The 15,816-nt window shown below is 43.3% G+C and overlaps 2 protein-coding genes across 7 annotated transcripts in view; both read left to right on the top strand.

Moving 5' to 3' along the window:
• The window catches only part of LOC121689312 (dynactin subunit 1-like), a 25,520-nt gene extending 15,852 nt beyond the window's left edge, over positions 1-9,668 (top strand). The window contains 9 exon segments of the mRNA XM_042069001.1: positions 203-334; positions 845-970; positions 2,851-2,993; positions 3,316-3,482; positions 3,739-3,869; positions 6,061-6,253; positions 7,192-7,265; positions 7,637-7,726; positions 8,289-9,668. Of these exon segments, the coding sequence (XP_041924935.1) occupies positions 203-334; positions 845-970; positions 2,851-2,993; positions 3,316-3,482; positions 3,739-3,869; positions 6,061-6,253; positions 7,192-7,265; positions 7,637-7,726; positions 8,289-8,426 (1,194 nt within the window). The 3' untranslated portion in view covers positions 8,427-9,668.
• pop7 (POP7 homolog, ribonuclease P/MRP subunit) overlaps positions 1-15,816 on the top strand; it is a 20,007-nt gene extending 4,191 nt beyond the window's left edge. The window contains exons 1-3 of one of the 6 annotated variants that reach the window (XM_042068991.1): positions 13,863-13,881; positions 14,039-14,218; positions 14,551-15,816. In XM_042068991.1, the coding sequence (XP_041924925.1) occupies positions 14,551-15,009 (459 nt within the window). In that variant the 5' untranslated portion in view covers positions 13,863-13,881; positions 14,039-14,218 and the 3' untranslated portion in view covers positions 15,010-15,816. The other 5 variants (XM_042068990.1, XM_042068989.1, XM_042068992.1 and 2 more) reach the window with 5 other exon arrangements.

The following is a 15,816-nucleotide window of genomic DNA, read 5'->3' as shown; positions in this document are numbered from 1 at the left end:
CATATGCACGCACACATGGACACGCACACGCACACAAGACTGCCAAAGTACAGACTTGTATATGTATACATGCTTGACAACATACACATGCCAACTTCAGAGGGAACCATACCAAGTTTGCTGTCTGCTTATGTGTGTGTCTCTGTGTGTGTTTACACAACTGTGTGTTTTTAACATATAATGTGTGTGTGTGCGCGCGCAGGTGTATGGTGCCCATGGCTTGAATGCCCCTGAGTGCTTGCGCCAGTCTTGCAGCGCAGTCATCGCCACCATGAACAAGATGGCCACCGCCATGCAGGAGGGAGAGTACGACTCCGATAAGCCCCAACGCCCTGTGAGTCCAAGCAGACACGCACGCACGCACGCACGCACGCACGCACGCACGCACGCACACACGCACGCACGCACGCACGCACGCACGCACGCACACGCGCACACACACACACAAACACACACACTGAAATGTGTAAGCTCATGTCACAAACTCACGCAATCTCAACACTTGTTATATTGAATTATTAGAGGAATATATAGTAAATATACTTATGTTGCTGCATGAATGTTCACATTAGCATTTAGGCTAACTTGATACTGTAATTTATGAATAGGAAATTATCATTAGCATGTGATCTGTATGGCTCTGGCTGTGTGTATTTTCCACCAGTGAAGGTGCATGTTAGCACATACTAGGTAATGTGTAAATTAGCATTTAGGCTAACTTGATGTGGTTGTTTATGAATGGGAAGGCAGCAAGTTAGCATTAGCATTTAGGCTAACTTGATGTGGTTGTTTATGAATGGGAAGGCAGCAAGTTAGCATTAGCATGTGATCTGTATGTGTGCAGACTCCCCCAGTGGAGGCCCGCGCTGCTGCACTCAGGGCAGAACTGACCGACGCAGAGGGCCTGGGCCTCAAGCTGGAGGACCGAGAGACCGTCATTAAGGAGCTCAAGAAGAGCCTCAAGATCAAGGTACACACACACATAAACATACACACATATATATATATATATATATATATATATATATATATATATATACACATACACACACGAACATACATATATACACACATGCACATAAACAAACATAGTATATTCTAGGCCAGCGTTTCTCAAATTGTGGGTCGCGGAGACATGCCAGGTGGGGCGTGAACTGACGTGAAAAACAGGAGTTTTTTTATTTTATTTTTTTATCTGTAGCCTGGGCCCAGGTAGCACCCGATGCGCAATGGACACACTGTGTTATTCACAGGGAAGCGCTCGTGTCATGGCAGCTTAGTTAGTCCCGACCTACATGAGATTTTGAACGTTGTTGTGAGAGTGGTGAATTTCATCAAAACCCGGCCCTTAAAAGCGCGTCTATTCTCTGCACTTTGCGAAGAGATGGTAGCTGACCAAAAGGCTGTACTGTTTCACAGCGAGGCAAGGTGGCTTTCCCGAGGTAAAGTGCTGTCGCACGTGTTTGAGCTCCGAGTCGCCTCTTCTTGGAGGAAGAGCGCATGTTTGAATCTGCAAGCATGTTCACTAATGAACATTTCTTGACGAAGCTGGCCTATCTTAGCGATATATTTGATATATCTTAGTTAAATGTCCAGTTACAAGGCAAAGACAAGCACCTACCTCACCTAGCAAATAACATTACTGCATTCACCAAAAAAACTTGAGTATGGGACAGGCGCCTCGATCGCGACAGTATTATGCCTTTGAGATTTCTGAGCGAAATCGCTGAAACGTCTGATTGGGAGCCACTCTTGTGATCCCATGTATTAAACATTAGGCCTACATCAACATCCCTGCAAAGTTTATTTCAAAAATATTTCCCAACCAGCAGTGCTCAGTATGACTGGATTATGGATCCATTTAATGCAGCATGTTGGTATTTCATTGAATATATTGTACAATGCTAGCCTAGAAATCTAGACGCGCCCCTAGCGGCAGCGAATTACATTTGCTGCCAGGGCTAGTCTAGCAACTCTCCGTTGGCTTGTGAGCTCCAGAAATCGAAACTTAATCAGGCCAATGAAATCGTGTATAGAGTCGTTAGGTGGGCTTAACATAATGATTGATGGCAGAGTTGCAACGGTTTGGCTTGAATTCCCTGCTACTTGAAAACAAATAAGATGGATGTTGCTGCTGGCGAACAGTGCGACACGAGTTAAGCTTTTATTAAGTTGGCAAACGTTTGAACTAGCCAACTAGCTCCGCTGGTGGGAAACGCATGGGACTCATAGCGCTGCCGCTGTCCTATTGCGTGCAGAGGGAATTTGAAAGACAACTGATTATCCCGCCCCTCGGACTGAGCACTGCGAACGGTGAGTGTCCAGACCCTACATTTTAATGTGGGTCTGGCTCGTCAGGCTAGTACAATGCTGTAAAATGGCCTATGCTTCCTGTATGTTGCTGGAAAACAGAAATATGTGTGTTATGTATTTATTTATTATTATATCTGCAGCACCAGCTGATTTTAACTCTGTTGAAGAGGATATATTTAGAACTTGTCATTATTTCAATAAATTTGACAATTTTAAGCTTGACCTACCACTTTCTTGTGATGAGGGACAGGTGGAGCTCGAGAATGCCCCCTTGATGTGGGGAATTTCATTCCCCCCCTTGAAGTGGGGAATGAAAGAAAAAGTTTGAGAACCACTGGTCTAGGCCATTAGGTATCAACCAGTAAAGACTCCCGAGATCAAGTTAATATCAAATACGCAAGGCAGACTACTGTCAAGTACACAAATCTACAAAACATCAGAGGCACCATAAAACACGACAAAATGTACACTGTCTAAATCTCTTTTTCTTTCTCTCTTTTTCTCTCTCCTTTCTTTCTTTCTTTCTCTCTTTCTCAGGGTGAGGAGTTGAGTGAGGCCAGTGTGCGCCTGAGTCTGCTGGAGAAGAAGCTGGACACGTCCACTAAAGACGCAGACGAACGAGTGGAGAAGATCCAGACACGTCTGGATGAGACCCTCACTCTGCTCAAGAAGAAGGAGAAGTACGGGAGAACAGCAGGCACACACACACACACACACACACACACACACCATGATAAATTATACAGGCAACAGGAATAGATTTTACCTTACAGTTCAGTGAATGACTGCATTTGGCAGGAATCTATGGATGAAGGATGACTGACCACGACCACAGATAGGAATTGGTCCATGGAATTTAACAGATAGACTTTTGTGAGCTTGTAGCATTTTACTGTGTATGCTGGAATTTCGTGTTTGAGTATACATTCTAATGTGTTTGTGTGTGTGTGTGTGTGTGTCTGTCTGCTGTTCTCCCGTGTGTACGTACGTGTGTGTTCTCAGGGAGTTTGAGGAGACAATGGACGCCCTTCAGGCTGACATCGACCAGCTGGAGTCCGAGAAGGCAGAGTTGAAGCAGCGCCTTGGCAACCAGTCACGCATGACCATCGAGGGGCTTCGCCCACCCCCCGCTTCCGGCATCGCTTCCATCGTCACGGGAACCTCAACCAGTGAGTCACATGCCGCATGCACACACACACACACACACACACACACACACACACCAATCCATCTGCAGGCCTGATCATGTTGTAAATGTTTCTGTGTCAATAAAGGGCCTCATTTCATGATGTACTTGAAGAGTGAGCAAAGGAGTTTTCACAACACAAAGCAGTTGCCTGAATTGAAGTGTGTGTGTGTGTGTGCGTGTGTGTGTGTGTGTGTGTGTGCGTGCGTGTGTGTGTGTGTGTGTGTGTGTGTGTCTAGGCGCCGTAGCGGCCAGTATGGTGGCTGGCGCAGGAGCCCTGCAGGTGGTGGACAGTCCACTCCTCAGGCAACAGATCGACGCCCAGAGGCTCGCCATCAAACACCTCAAGAACGACAACAACCGCCTCAAGGTCTGAACACACACACCAACAGGGAACGCACACTCCATAGGAGAGTATAAATTCAAAACCCATTTATACTGGTACTTAATTACAATAACAGATTAATTAATTAATTACAATTTAGTAGCATAAGTAGTAGCAATTACAACAGATTAATTAATTACAATTTAGTAGCATAAATGCAGCATCAACACAATAGACTGTAAACAGTGTGAATTAGTAGGGTTCATGGGCATATTGCATGATGGGAAGTTGAGTATAATGCAGTAGAGAGTTCAGTCTGTAGCATGTAAGCAGGAGAGCTAGTTTGAATATTTGCACTGAAAGCACTTATGGAATAGTAGGCTAGTTTGAGTTAAACTGCTCGTACAACAGCAAGCCTTGCCAAAATATTTTTAGCCATCTAAATTGACCAGTGCTTCGTCTGAGAAGGTGTAGTTATACGGATATGGGTCATTCCACGCCAACTCAGCCACCCATGTACATGACACCTCTCAGATTTTGCTGAAAAGCGGTGAATATATGCCTTATGTTACCAAACAAAGGAATCTGACGTTTTAGGTCAATATCTCAAACGGTTTGCCTGTGGCGTCCATTTGAATTCCGGGTGCCACGGCCCTAATTGACACATTGGAATTTCACATTTCATCTTTTGCCATTTTTGGAAGCCCATAACGTCTGTTCTAATAGTGGTAGAGGGCTGGAAACTGGTGTGGTAGTTCATTGTAGCCTGTACTACACAATTCTGGAAGCAAAAAGAATCAACATTCCTTACTGTTTGGGTGAGAGGTGGGTCACCAAAGTCCTAAAAAATGTTGACGGCATGTGTGATTTTTCAGTTTTTGGGTGGCCGTAGCACCACAATTAATGATCATATTTATTCTAAACAGGATTATTTGTTATATGTGGGAACCTTGCTCTTGCCAAAATTAATTTGAAGGGTATGGTACCACTTGTGGGGGTTTCATGGGGGTCCAAAAACCCTCTCTGGCAGAGGTGACTCTTTTGGAACCCCATATTTGGACCCCAAAATGACCATGTGGGCACTTGATGATCCTAATGGGATTTATACCAGATAAAGATACATATTTGTTCTTTCTTTTAATGAAATAAAATGTATGACTATGAAGCTCCATAATATGAATTTTATTCTTCATAATGCACCATTTTGGACATTGTTTCCAGAAGTCTGGAATGTAGATCAGGGAGAATTTAGTGATGAGGAAAGCATGAAAATAGTGGAAATAACTTAGTATTATGCTCAGTGATGGCAAACAATTAAATACTGAGACTGTCACGGATTAACCCCTTATCCCCCATGAAAGAGACCCTCCGTCAAACTTCAAAATTGATATAAAGCAATGATGCGATCATGTTCCACTGATAATTTTGGCCGAGGCGTAACGTCTCTTCAGTTCGTACGTTTCCTCGTGTTTTTTAATATCTTCTGCACTAACAAAGAAGAATGTAATGTTCTTAATGTTTTCTGCAAGTCGCTTTTTTGCAACTTTGCATGGGAAAAGCCCATGTGATGGAATTGGCAGAACTCTCAAGCGTCTTGTAGCAAGAGCAAGTCTGCACTGTCCACTGTTTGGGTAATGAATAATGTTTGTGGTTGCTGTGCTAAACCTGACAACTTTTAGATGTTAAACTAATTTTAGATTAGCCTACTTTTGGCTAGAGTTTTTTCTTTTTTCCAAAGTCGCAAAACGTGGCAAACACATCCATATAGAAACTATTAGATACTGTTGGAGAATTTTAAATACGTATAGCCTACTGCCATTAAGACATTTCTAATATTAGAAATGCATGCATTTGGCAGCTAAATGCACTGGGACAAGGTAGCATCCTATCAGGGTTATCACAGCAGTAGCCTAATGTAGGAAATGCGTTTTCGCACCTCGCTGGCCCTTCAGTGTTTTTGCATTTCTCTGTTCCAGTTCAGTGCTAAACTCTGCTGCCCTCGTGTTTATCTTGTACTCTGGATTGTGGGCTCAACTGACACATTTGTGTGAAGCACACTGCTTTAAGTTTATGTAAACTGTAATGTGTGTGTGTGTGGTGTGTGTGTGTGTGTGTGTGTGTGTGTGTGTGTGTATGCCCTACCTTGCTGCCTTCATCCATATTTTTATTCCATTATTTGTGTGTGTGTGTGTGTGTGTGTGTGTGTGTGTGTGTGTGTGTGTGTGTGTGTCCTCAGGCGGAGAGGATGCACGCCCAGTTGGCCTCGCTGCCCCCTCTGACCGTCCCAAAGATGTCAGGGGTGCCCAAGGAGGGCGTGCCCCCGGATGCAGCCTCCGGCTCCCTCTACCGCAAGACCGACTTGCTTCTCAGCAACCTGCTAAAGATGAGCGCCGATGTCAGGGTGGTGGACATCACCGGCAAAACCTCAGGTGGAGTCACCTAGACCAGCGATTGAATATTTTTTATACATGTGTGTGTGTAGTAGAGAGAGAGAGAGAAAAGTTAATATTCCCTGCTTCTTTTTTCTGTTGTCTTATTTCATCAATGGTCTGCACGGGTTACCAGATCTGCACGATACGTCACAAAATACATTCTGATTGGTCTATCAGCCGTTGCACTTTGAGAATTTAATTGGTCAGAATGTTGTTTGCTGATCGATAATTCGCCTTTATTTCGAGTTTATTGTTTTCTATTGAAGAACCCAACGTACAGGAACGCTCGAGCGTCTTTGAAATATTGAACTAGTATTGAACTGTGTTAACTTAAAGCTGCAGTTGGCAAGTCTGACCGATTGAGGGGACTTAGCCAAAATTTTGAATGTTTACAACTCTCATGCCCCTCCCCCACTACCACTGAGCACCCTGTCCCTCTCATCGAGTTTGTGCTCATCAGTGCGCACCAGACTGTGATTGACAGTCAGATCTCACACAGCCCTGCTCTGATTGGACCAGAAGAACCGGGAGCTGTGGATTTTTGCAAAACAATTAACAGGCTCTCGGTGGAGGTGGAAGTGCGGGTTTTATGTTGTTCTGTCGGAGCATAGTGTTGGTTTCAGTGAATATGATCAAAAAAATCTTGCCAACTGCAGCAAAATGTAATATATATTAGACAAACACACGTTAAATACCTCGTGTAACGGGTATAGGGGATGTCTCCACAGTGGCTGATCAACAACCGAGGCTATTTAGCATTACACAACATGTCGTGGGATACAACAAACATGCACAATTGGCTGGTGGCAGTCGCAAGCACACAGCATGTTGTACCCGGGATCAGTAACAGCCCTCCTTCATGGTACAACATGTGCTAAATAACACATACATTTATGAATATATACATTATTATGGTGTGTGTTTGTGTCTCACAGTCAGTCCCAGTGCCCAGTTGCTGGAACAGACGGCTCGGCTGCAGTCCCTAAGCGACGCTCTGGACAAACTCAAGGTGAGACATTCCACAAACAAACAAACAAACAAACATATTCACCCAGAGAGACACATGATCACAGATGCACATGCACTCTAAGAGAGGTACTAAATAAACAGGCATCACCAAAGGCATGATCATTTTGATATAAAAATACAAATCTTGTAGATTTGTTTGTATTATGTAAGCATCATCAGTGGAGGATTCCTCACATTCATCTTTCTCTCTCTCTCTCTCTCTCTCTCTCTCTCTCTCTCTCTCTCTCTCTCTCTCTCTCTCTCTCTCTCTCTCTCTCTCTCTCTCTCTCTCTCTCCCCTCTCCCTCTCTCTCTCCTCTCTCTCTCTCTCTCTCTCTCTCTCTCTCGCTGTTGCTCTCCCTCATTCTCTCAGGGTGAGGTGGCGGAGCATGTCGTATCCAAGCAACAAGGGGCTCGGGTGCCCTCCGACTTTGCCACCTTCCCCTCTTCTCCTTTCGTTAAGGTGAGTAATGAAATAATTCACACACACACACACACACACACACACACACCTCAAACATGTCAGCTGTTCTACTGACTAGAAATAAGATGTTGGACTTGACGTAAGATCTTCTTCAGTGGTGTCGTCCTACTCCATTACATACCCCAACACTGTCCACCCGGCCCACACTTCCATAATGATTAACTCCTCGATTGCTTTGTCTGTTTGTTTCTGTCTCCCTCTTTCTGCTAATTTTCTCTCTCTTCCTTTCCCTCCTTCTCTCTCTCCATCTCCCATTCACTCTCCCCTTTCTTTGTCTCTTTCCTCTTTCTCTCGGTCTCCCTTAATCTCTCTCTCTCTCTCTTGCTGCCTGCTCTCTCTTTCACTCTCTTGCTCTGTTCACTCTCTCCCTCACTCTATCTTCTTCAATCCACTTCCTTCTCTCCCTCTCCCCCCCTTGCTCTCTCTCTCTCCCTCTCTCCATCCATCCATCCATCCCTCTCTCTCTCCCTCTCTCTCTCTCTCTCTCTCTCTCTCTCTCTCTCTCTCTCTCTCTCTCTCTCTCTCTCTCTCTCTCTCCCAGGCGAAGCAGGAGAGTAAGAGTGGCACGGTGCTGGTGGGGAAGGTGTTGATCCCGTGCGCCCGCGGTCAGGAACGCTCCCACAGTCTCATCCTATCACAGCAGCAGCTGCAGCAAGTGCACCGCCTCCTCATGACCTAAGTGCCACCCCATTGGCCCACGCTCGCCAGTAGCAGCACTCTCCTCCAATCAGAGGGCAGTATTAGACACCAACCCCCACCCCTTCCAAAAGCTCACTCCAATCCTGACTTCCACACTACTTCCCTGCCTTACTCTCACCACAGCCACATATTTTTTTTTTCCCATAATTCCTGTCAGCTCACTCAGGAAATGCAATGAGACAATAGCAGGTCTATGGAATCCCATGTCCAAGCCAAAGAGCTATACAGTATCATTTTTCCAACATTTTCTACACTTTTTAGACTGTTCTCTTCTCAGAATGCAGACACTTGAACACAGTGTTGTGTCGTCCAACTGAAACACAGTTCGAACCAACTCGCATGTTTACGTAATGCAGTCAAAATATGTCAAATCTACAGACACATTCACGGCACCACAAGGTATACTTCCTTAACACTACACCCACACTCCACCCCCCAAAACCAAAAGTTCAAACCAACTGCTCAATTCTTATCAGGTTTTCTACAGATGCAATTTTTTTTAAAGCCTCACCCCTGTTGTGTGTAAATTTCCCTTTCTCTTTGGCCTAACAGTCATAATACCTTTTTGTCTTTTTTTTTTATGTAAACATCGCTATGAAGGACAGATGGCTTAAGTGGAGGAGAGGTATTGGCAGGTGGGAAAGCACTGTAGTTACGAAACACGTTTCTTCTGAAATGGTTGGGAAATTATGTTTGGTATTTATGTAGGACAGCAGCGAGGACCAAACTGATGCACTGCTGCTCTATTTATTATACCACTGCCTGTTTTGCTTTTGTGCAAAGTTTGTGTGCAAAGTTTGTATGCCCAGTAGTGTCCAGGAAGCACTTGACTGTCCATACCGAATCTGGACTGGACCTGCTACTAACTTAGTCTTTTCTCTACTGTTAAAACTGTAGTCTGATAGTAACATGCATAACAAGTTACAGCTAAGGACTTAAGCACACCACGCTTGTTTTTGTTTGTTTGTTTGTTTTTAATTATTATTATTATTCTGGGGAGATAATTTAGGCTCATGTAGGCTTTCAGTTGCTCACCCTTAAAGACTTAAGGAACTAAGGAAATAAAGATGCAATGGTAGCTATTGGCCTTGTGTAGAGGTCTGTATTAAGGCCTCTTCCTGGTTTGCTATGCTATGTTGTTCTTTTGCTCTTTTGACTGTTCATTTGGATGAAGAAGAAAAATAATAATAATAAAAAAATATCTTGATTAAAACACACAAAATGTTGCCGTCCAGTACTTCCTTCTGCTTGCAAGTGGACCTCCATAATGACTTTTTACAGTAACTGTTTTTACACCACCGGCGACCTGTTGTCGACTTGTTAGTCCTTAGGACTAGACGCTGGAGGTGAATCTTCCTTCCTGCTGGTGACTGGCACATTTTCAGCACATTCAGGACTGGACATATTTTTTTGGAAAACGTATTGCTGGGCAGTTACTGTCAGAACTAAGAGAGAGTTGTCAAAATTAGTCGTGGGTCAGACTTTGAGAATGGTCTAAGCACACTAAAGCTATAGTAAACAGCAGTTTTTTTTTTTTTTTTATTTATCAACAATATTGTAAGTTGTAATTTGTTTACCTCAACAGATATAGTTTTTATATGAATACCGCTCTTTCCCTTTTGCAGGTGGTTGGGTGCATTGACATATGTGTTGCAGTGGCCAAAAATCACAAAAAAGAGGTTGCACTCTTAAGTTTTAACTCTATAAGCGTTTAATCTTTTTATTTAACTGTTGTTTGTTTTGTTTGTGCTTTGTAACTCTTGCTGCAAAAGAAAAACATAAAAGATAGTAAAATACAGCAAAATAATGTAGGAGTACCGGTATATCCCTCTTTTTGTAATTTGCCTCAACAGACAAATGCCGTTCTTCATGTCATTCTTCATTGGTGATCAGACTGATTTGGCCATTAATTTGGACTTGATTGTGTTCTTTCAGAACAAACGTAGAAGTGTGCAAACACCTGGCCTATGAGCAAGTTGTAGTCATACCAACCTGGTGATGAAAGTGAATAACTGATTCTGATCCAACTGATGAAATAAATTATTTGAAAGAGTGTACTTACATGCGTTTTGCATGTGGAACAACTTACTATTTTTTACTATTCCCGTGAAGTAGGTTACCTACTAGACCATCAGCGTCACGTGGATCAGGCATGTTTTAAGAGGAGGGTAATCAGACCATGTTCACTTCCTCTCTTGTGGGGTGTTAAACAGCAGTCCTAGTGGTATTTTTGTATACATATATTTGTGAGCATTTCAATATTTGTAAGCTGTCCGTGCTGTTGGCTTTTGACAGCTGTCCATCCATTTTTGAAGGGATAAACTTTCCAAAAGATTAAGCCAGTCGAAGATAAGACTATTATTCTGAAATACCACTCAGCTATGCAATTGGCAGTAAAAATAAGGTCTCTCTTCGACATGCGGTTTAAAGGTGTTTCTTAGGCTGATATGATGCTAACAGAAGTAGACCTATACTATATGAGTCGCTTGCTTCAATATAACAAAAGTAGACATGAAGATATATATCACAAATATATGTGTTATCATATGCTGTATAAAAAGGAACATTAATTTCCCATTTCCATATGGTTACTACATTTAGCATTTGTCGTCTAAATTAAGAGATTTAAAACAAGAGTTCCAGATTATAAGCAAAGGTCACAAATGCAGAGAAAGCCAGTTTTAACATGTGGATGTAAGAAGTTAAAAACATGTTAAAAATATGAAGCATGGTTAAGATATGACGCAGCATCTAGGACACATGCTAGTAGGCAGGATGCTATATGGTTTCACACATTAAATCAATCCATTACTTGACTATAACATTATGTTTTCTGTATTTGCACTGGTGTTACCTTCAAATGGTTATAGTTTTTCTTTAATGATTTGGACTTCAACAACTGATCTGGTAAAACATCTGTTAATAGTTCAGTTTTTTTTTCATTCCCATTCTGTTGGGAATGAATTCTAATTCTAATTCCCATTCTGTTCTAATTCTAATTCCCATTCTGTTGGGAATGAATTCTAATTCTAATTCTAATTCCCATTCTGTTTTCAGACCTTATTATAGAAGCCATGGAGTCCATCACCAATGTCTACATGCCGTCCATCACCAATGTGTCCATGGAGTCCATCACCAATGTCTACATGCCGTCCATCACCAATGTGTCCATGGAGTCCATCGCCAATGTTTCCATGGCATCCATCACCAATGTGTACATGCCGTCCATCACCAATGTGTCCATGGAGTCCATCGCCAATGTGTCCATGGAGTCCATCGCCAATGTGTCCATGGAGTCCATCGCCAATGTTTCCATGGCATCCATCACCAATGTCTACATGCCGTCCATTGCCAATGTGTCCATGGAGTCCATCGCCAATGTTTCCATGGCGTCTTTCGCCAGTGTTTCCATGGCGTCAATCACCAATGTTTCCATGGCGTCCATCGAGTCCATCACCAATATGTCCAGCTGTGAAGCCATCGGCAGGAATGCGTCTGCATGGTCTCACGAGGAGAAGTTGGCTATAGTCTCACTAGTCGTTTCCCTCTGCACAGGGTTTTGCATGGGAATACCCACCCTGGTTTGGGCTCTCCTGTACCTGCGTGCCCACCGTGATAGTGGCGTAACAATCTCCCCCTTCATGATCGCTCTCCTCCTCAGCGATGTGCTGGAGCTTGCCCTCATTCCCCTTATGGTGTACTCTTTATTTCAGGACGAGACCCGTGGGTGGGCTAGCCGTCCGTGTGTAGCAATGTATCCAGTGTTCGCCTCGATAAGATTGTGTGGTTTTGTCTATCACCAGCTGGTGGTACTGCAGGGGGCTTGGGCTCTGAGGCGTGCCCTCTCCTTTGCCACGCGGCCTTCTTTCTCTTTTCGACCCTTTGCGTACAACTGTGTGTCTTTCTCGATGGCCGCATGGCTGTGTGTTAGCTACACAGCTGTTAATGGATATCACGGCGCGACCAAACTGATCGTATGTGCTGTCATTTGTTTTCTAGTGGCCTTCACAGCCACAGACACTTTCAAATCATTCCCCTCCACTAATGCAGTGCATTGTAGGCTCACCGGCCGCAGGAACCCACGCCTCAATATATTTCTTGCTTACATGGCCATTCTGTTTTTTGTCTACGGCCCTTTCATTGTAGCCAGGAGCTTTAACCAGTACATCAATCCTTGTGTGGAGTCGCTGCTGTTTTTCATGTCTCTCTCCATCATGAGTTTGCGTGTGGTGGCAGAACCTTTACTGTGTGTTCTGGTCTGCAGGGAATTCAATCGAACATGGCAAACATTAGACACTAACCTGAGATCATACTAATGTTTGATCGTCTGTGTCTTGAGCTGTTGTATCCTGGGTGAACCCAGACGACCTTGTTATTAAATTTGAATTTGCACTGCAGGTTCATCTGGTAAGATCCCATTGACGCCCATTTCCAAACTTCCTGTTTTATGACTTTCAGGGGCATAACCAGCAGTGAAATTAAACTTAAATGGGTGCATTAAACTCTTAACAACTCATTTCAGAAGTGCAGCAAACATACATTTCTTGTTTTAAATGCAGTTGTTTACTCAATTCAAAAGAAAATACACATCCATGTCTGTTTAGCCCTGTCATCAACACAGACTTTGGTTTTGTTGTACTGTCAGATAGTGATTGTATCCTGGGTTTCTGGTGATTTGGATACGGGCGTCAATGGGATTCTTTCCAGGCGGACCTGCAGAGCAAATTCAACTTTGCCAACAGGTTTGTCTGGGTTCATCCAAGCTGCCTGGAGCAGTTGTCATGGATGGTCACAAAAAGGCTATCAACCAGTGAGGCTTAGATAAAGCTTTGTCTTACATAAAGTTCTGTTCATTTGAAATACAAATTACAAGCATATTTTCTGGAGGTATCTCATTTCTGTTTCTTCTATTCTTTAGTCTATTGATTATTGTTGAATGTTGATGTATAAAATGTTAAAATTGCTGTTAGTAACCAACATCATGTAGCAATAGGCAAATGGAGTGTATTTTCCTCATGAGTCAGTCTTTTCAATAAAATAATATCCTTGCAATAAAATGTATGTGGTATGTGAAATGCTGTTTTATTGTAAGTGAGCAAGACACTTGTTTAACTTCAGGGGAAATATATATGCTGAATTCCTGTTATTTAAGTTGAATTCCTGTCATTTAAGTTGCATTCCTGTTATAAAGTTATTTTGGACACTGTAGTCTAGTTCACATATGGAAGACCATTGTGACAGGAATCAGTAATCAATAGTTAAAATGAAAAAAAAATAAAAAATCTCAAAATAATTCATCTTGGAATAAGGAGAAACTAGCTCAGAATAATGACATCTGACCTCTCAAAAGAACTGACGCTAAATGAAAGATAGGTAACGCTTCTATATTCACTCCAGTCCCCAAGGTGGCGCTAATGAATCAAGAGCTGCTTAATGTACGTCAAAACCTCAACTCGTCAGACCGAGTCGTCTGCTTGCTGTTTTTGTATCTGTGTGTGTGCGTTTATTTTTTAATGTCTTCGGTGTGTGCTCGTTTATATGAAACAGAGTCGAGCAACCAACAATCACACTTTGTGTTGTGTTTCCCCATAGCCAGCTGGATATATTCCTTCACTGTCAACGCAAGGTAGGACTCCACTCGTGTCAGCATAGCCAGCTAGCGTGGAAAACAAACAAGCAAGCAAAACCTAGACTGCCGTGACTAGACTAACCAAGAGACTACCGTGAAAACCACAAAAAGAGAGATCAGCGTTTCAGCCACATTTGGAACAGGTAAACATTAACCTGCCCTATATGTCTTTAAGGTTGCTGAGGTGAATTCAATTCTCCCTTTGGCACATTCCATCGTAGGCTAGCCTGTCACTGAGCCTTGCATCAGTTGGTTGGGATGCAACAGACCGTGTCATCCCGACATGTAGCGTTAATGTAGCGTTTATACTTTTGTACACTTATTTAAACTAGATTGTTGTTGTTTTTTAAATTATTATTATCATTGTTATTATTATTGTCACTTTGCTTGCGTTGATATTACGTTGATGACATGCCATTCTTCCTGTTCTTCCCTGCCTGCCCCTGATCACTCCGGTAACCGGTTACCTATTAAGATGGCAGAGCCTCGCAGCCCCGCTCCGGTACCACAGAACCCTGTTGGCCTTTCTTCGGAGGGGTCCATGGTGGTGGAGATGGACCCCGTGGAGTATACACTCCGCAAACGGCTGCCTCGGAAACTACCAAAGCGGCGCAACGACGTGTATGTCAACATGAAGACGGACTTCAAAGCTCAGCTTGCTCGATGCCAGAAGCTGTTGGACGGCGGAGGCACCGGCGGCCACCGCGAAATCTGCATTCACGGACTCGGACTGGCTATCAACCGTGCAATTAACATTGCGCTGCAGCTCCAAGCGAGCAGCCAGGGGGCGCTGCAGCTCGCCGCAAACACCTCCACTGTCGAGCTGGTCGACGATCTGGAGCCGGAGGACCCGGACGAAGCCGGTGAGCCCATCACGCGTACTCGGAATAACTCGGCCATTCACATTAAGGTTTTCTACCCCGACCCTCAATGAAAATGGGCCGTCTGCAGAAATCTATAAACACAGCCATTGTTCCCCTCGTACTCCAGTACCAACTTTTACATTCTTTCATCAACTATTATCTCTTGTACCTTTGCATGGTTTAGAGTATAAGCAGGCCCATTGATGTGACGATAAAGTGTCACCTTATGTATTTTTTTTTCCACACATGAATATCATTGGGATGGACACAGATGTGCAGTGTGTGGATGGCCAACAATATTTTTTTAACAGCTGATACTGAGTTCATGATCTGAAAGGAAATGGCTCAGTTATGGCCACGTGGAGAAATCTTGATTTGTTTACATTAAGAAGTATCTGTAGGACTGTTGTCTGCTTGTGACTAAATCCTCTAGTAATGTTTATTTGATTCATTTTTTATAAGTGATGTAGAGTGGTGTTCCTTTTTTGTTGTGTAAGAATGCCATATATATTGACATGTTATGAAACACAGTATTAATTGTGCATGGCATCTGCTCCATACAGATGGCGTGTTGGGCAGGTTAGACCAAGACTGAAGTGAAGTCGATATTTGAGCTCAGCACCTTACCAACTGATGTACCTCCCCTCAATTTATGAAGCAACATGTAGGATAGTGGGACACTTCAAGCTATTGTGTTTCCCATATGCAGAGCCAGGACAGTGTATAAATGCTAGAACCCCCCCCCCCCCCCATCCCATCCTATTTTCTTTTCTGTGTGCACACACAGGAAAGTCAGCTTGTGGACTGTGAGGAGCAATCTTCTGAATTTGAATTTTACTTTGACTGAATAAAATGCATTGGATTAGTCACAGATTGAA

Source organism: Alosa sapidissima, chromosome 18 (assembly GCF_018492685.1).
Source record: "Alosa sapidissima isolate fAloSap1 chromosome 18, fAloSap1.pri, whole genome shotgun sequence".
NCBI classification, from domain to species: domain Eukaryota; kingdom Metazoa; phylum Chordata; class Actinopteri; order Clupeiformes; family Clupeidae; genus Alosa; species Alosa sapidissima.
This window is presented reverse-complemented; position numbering and strand designations above follow the sequence as displayed.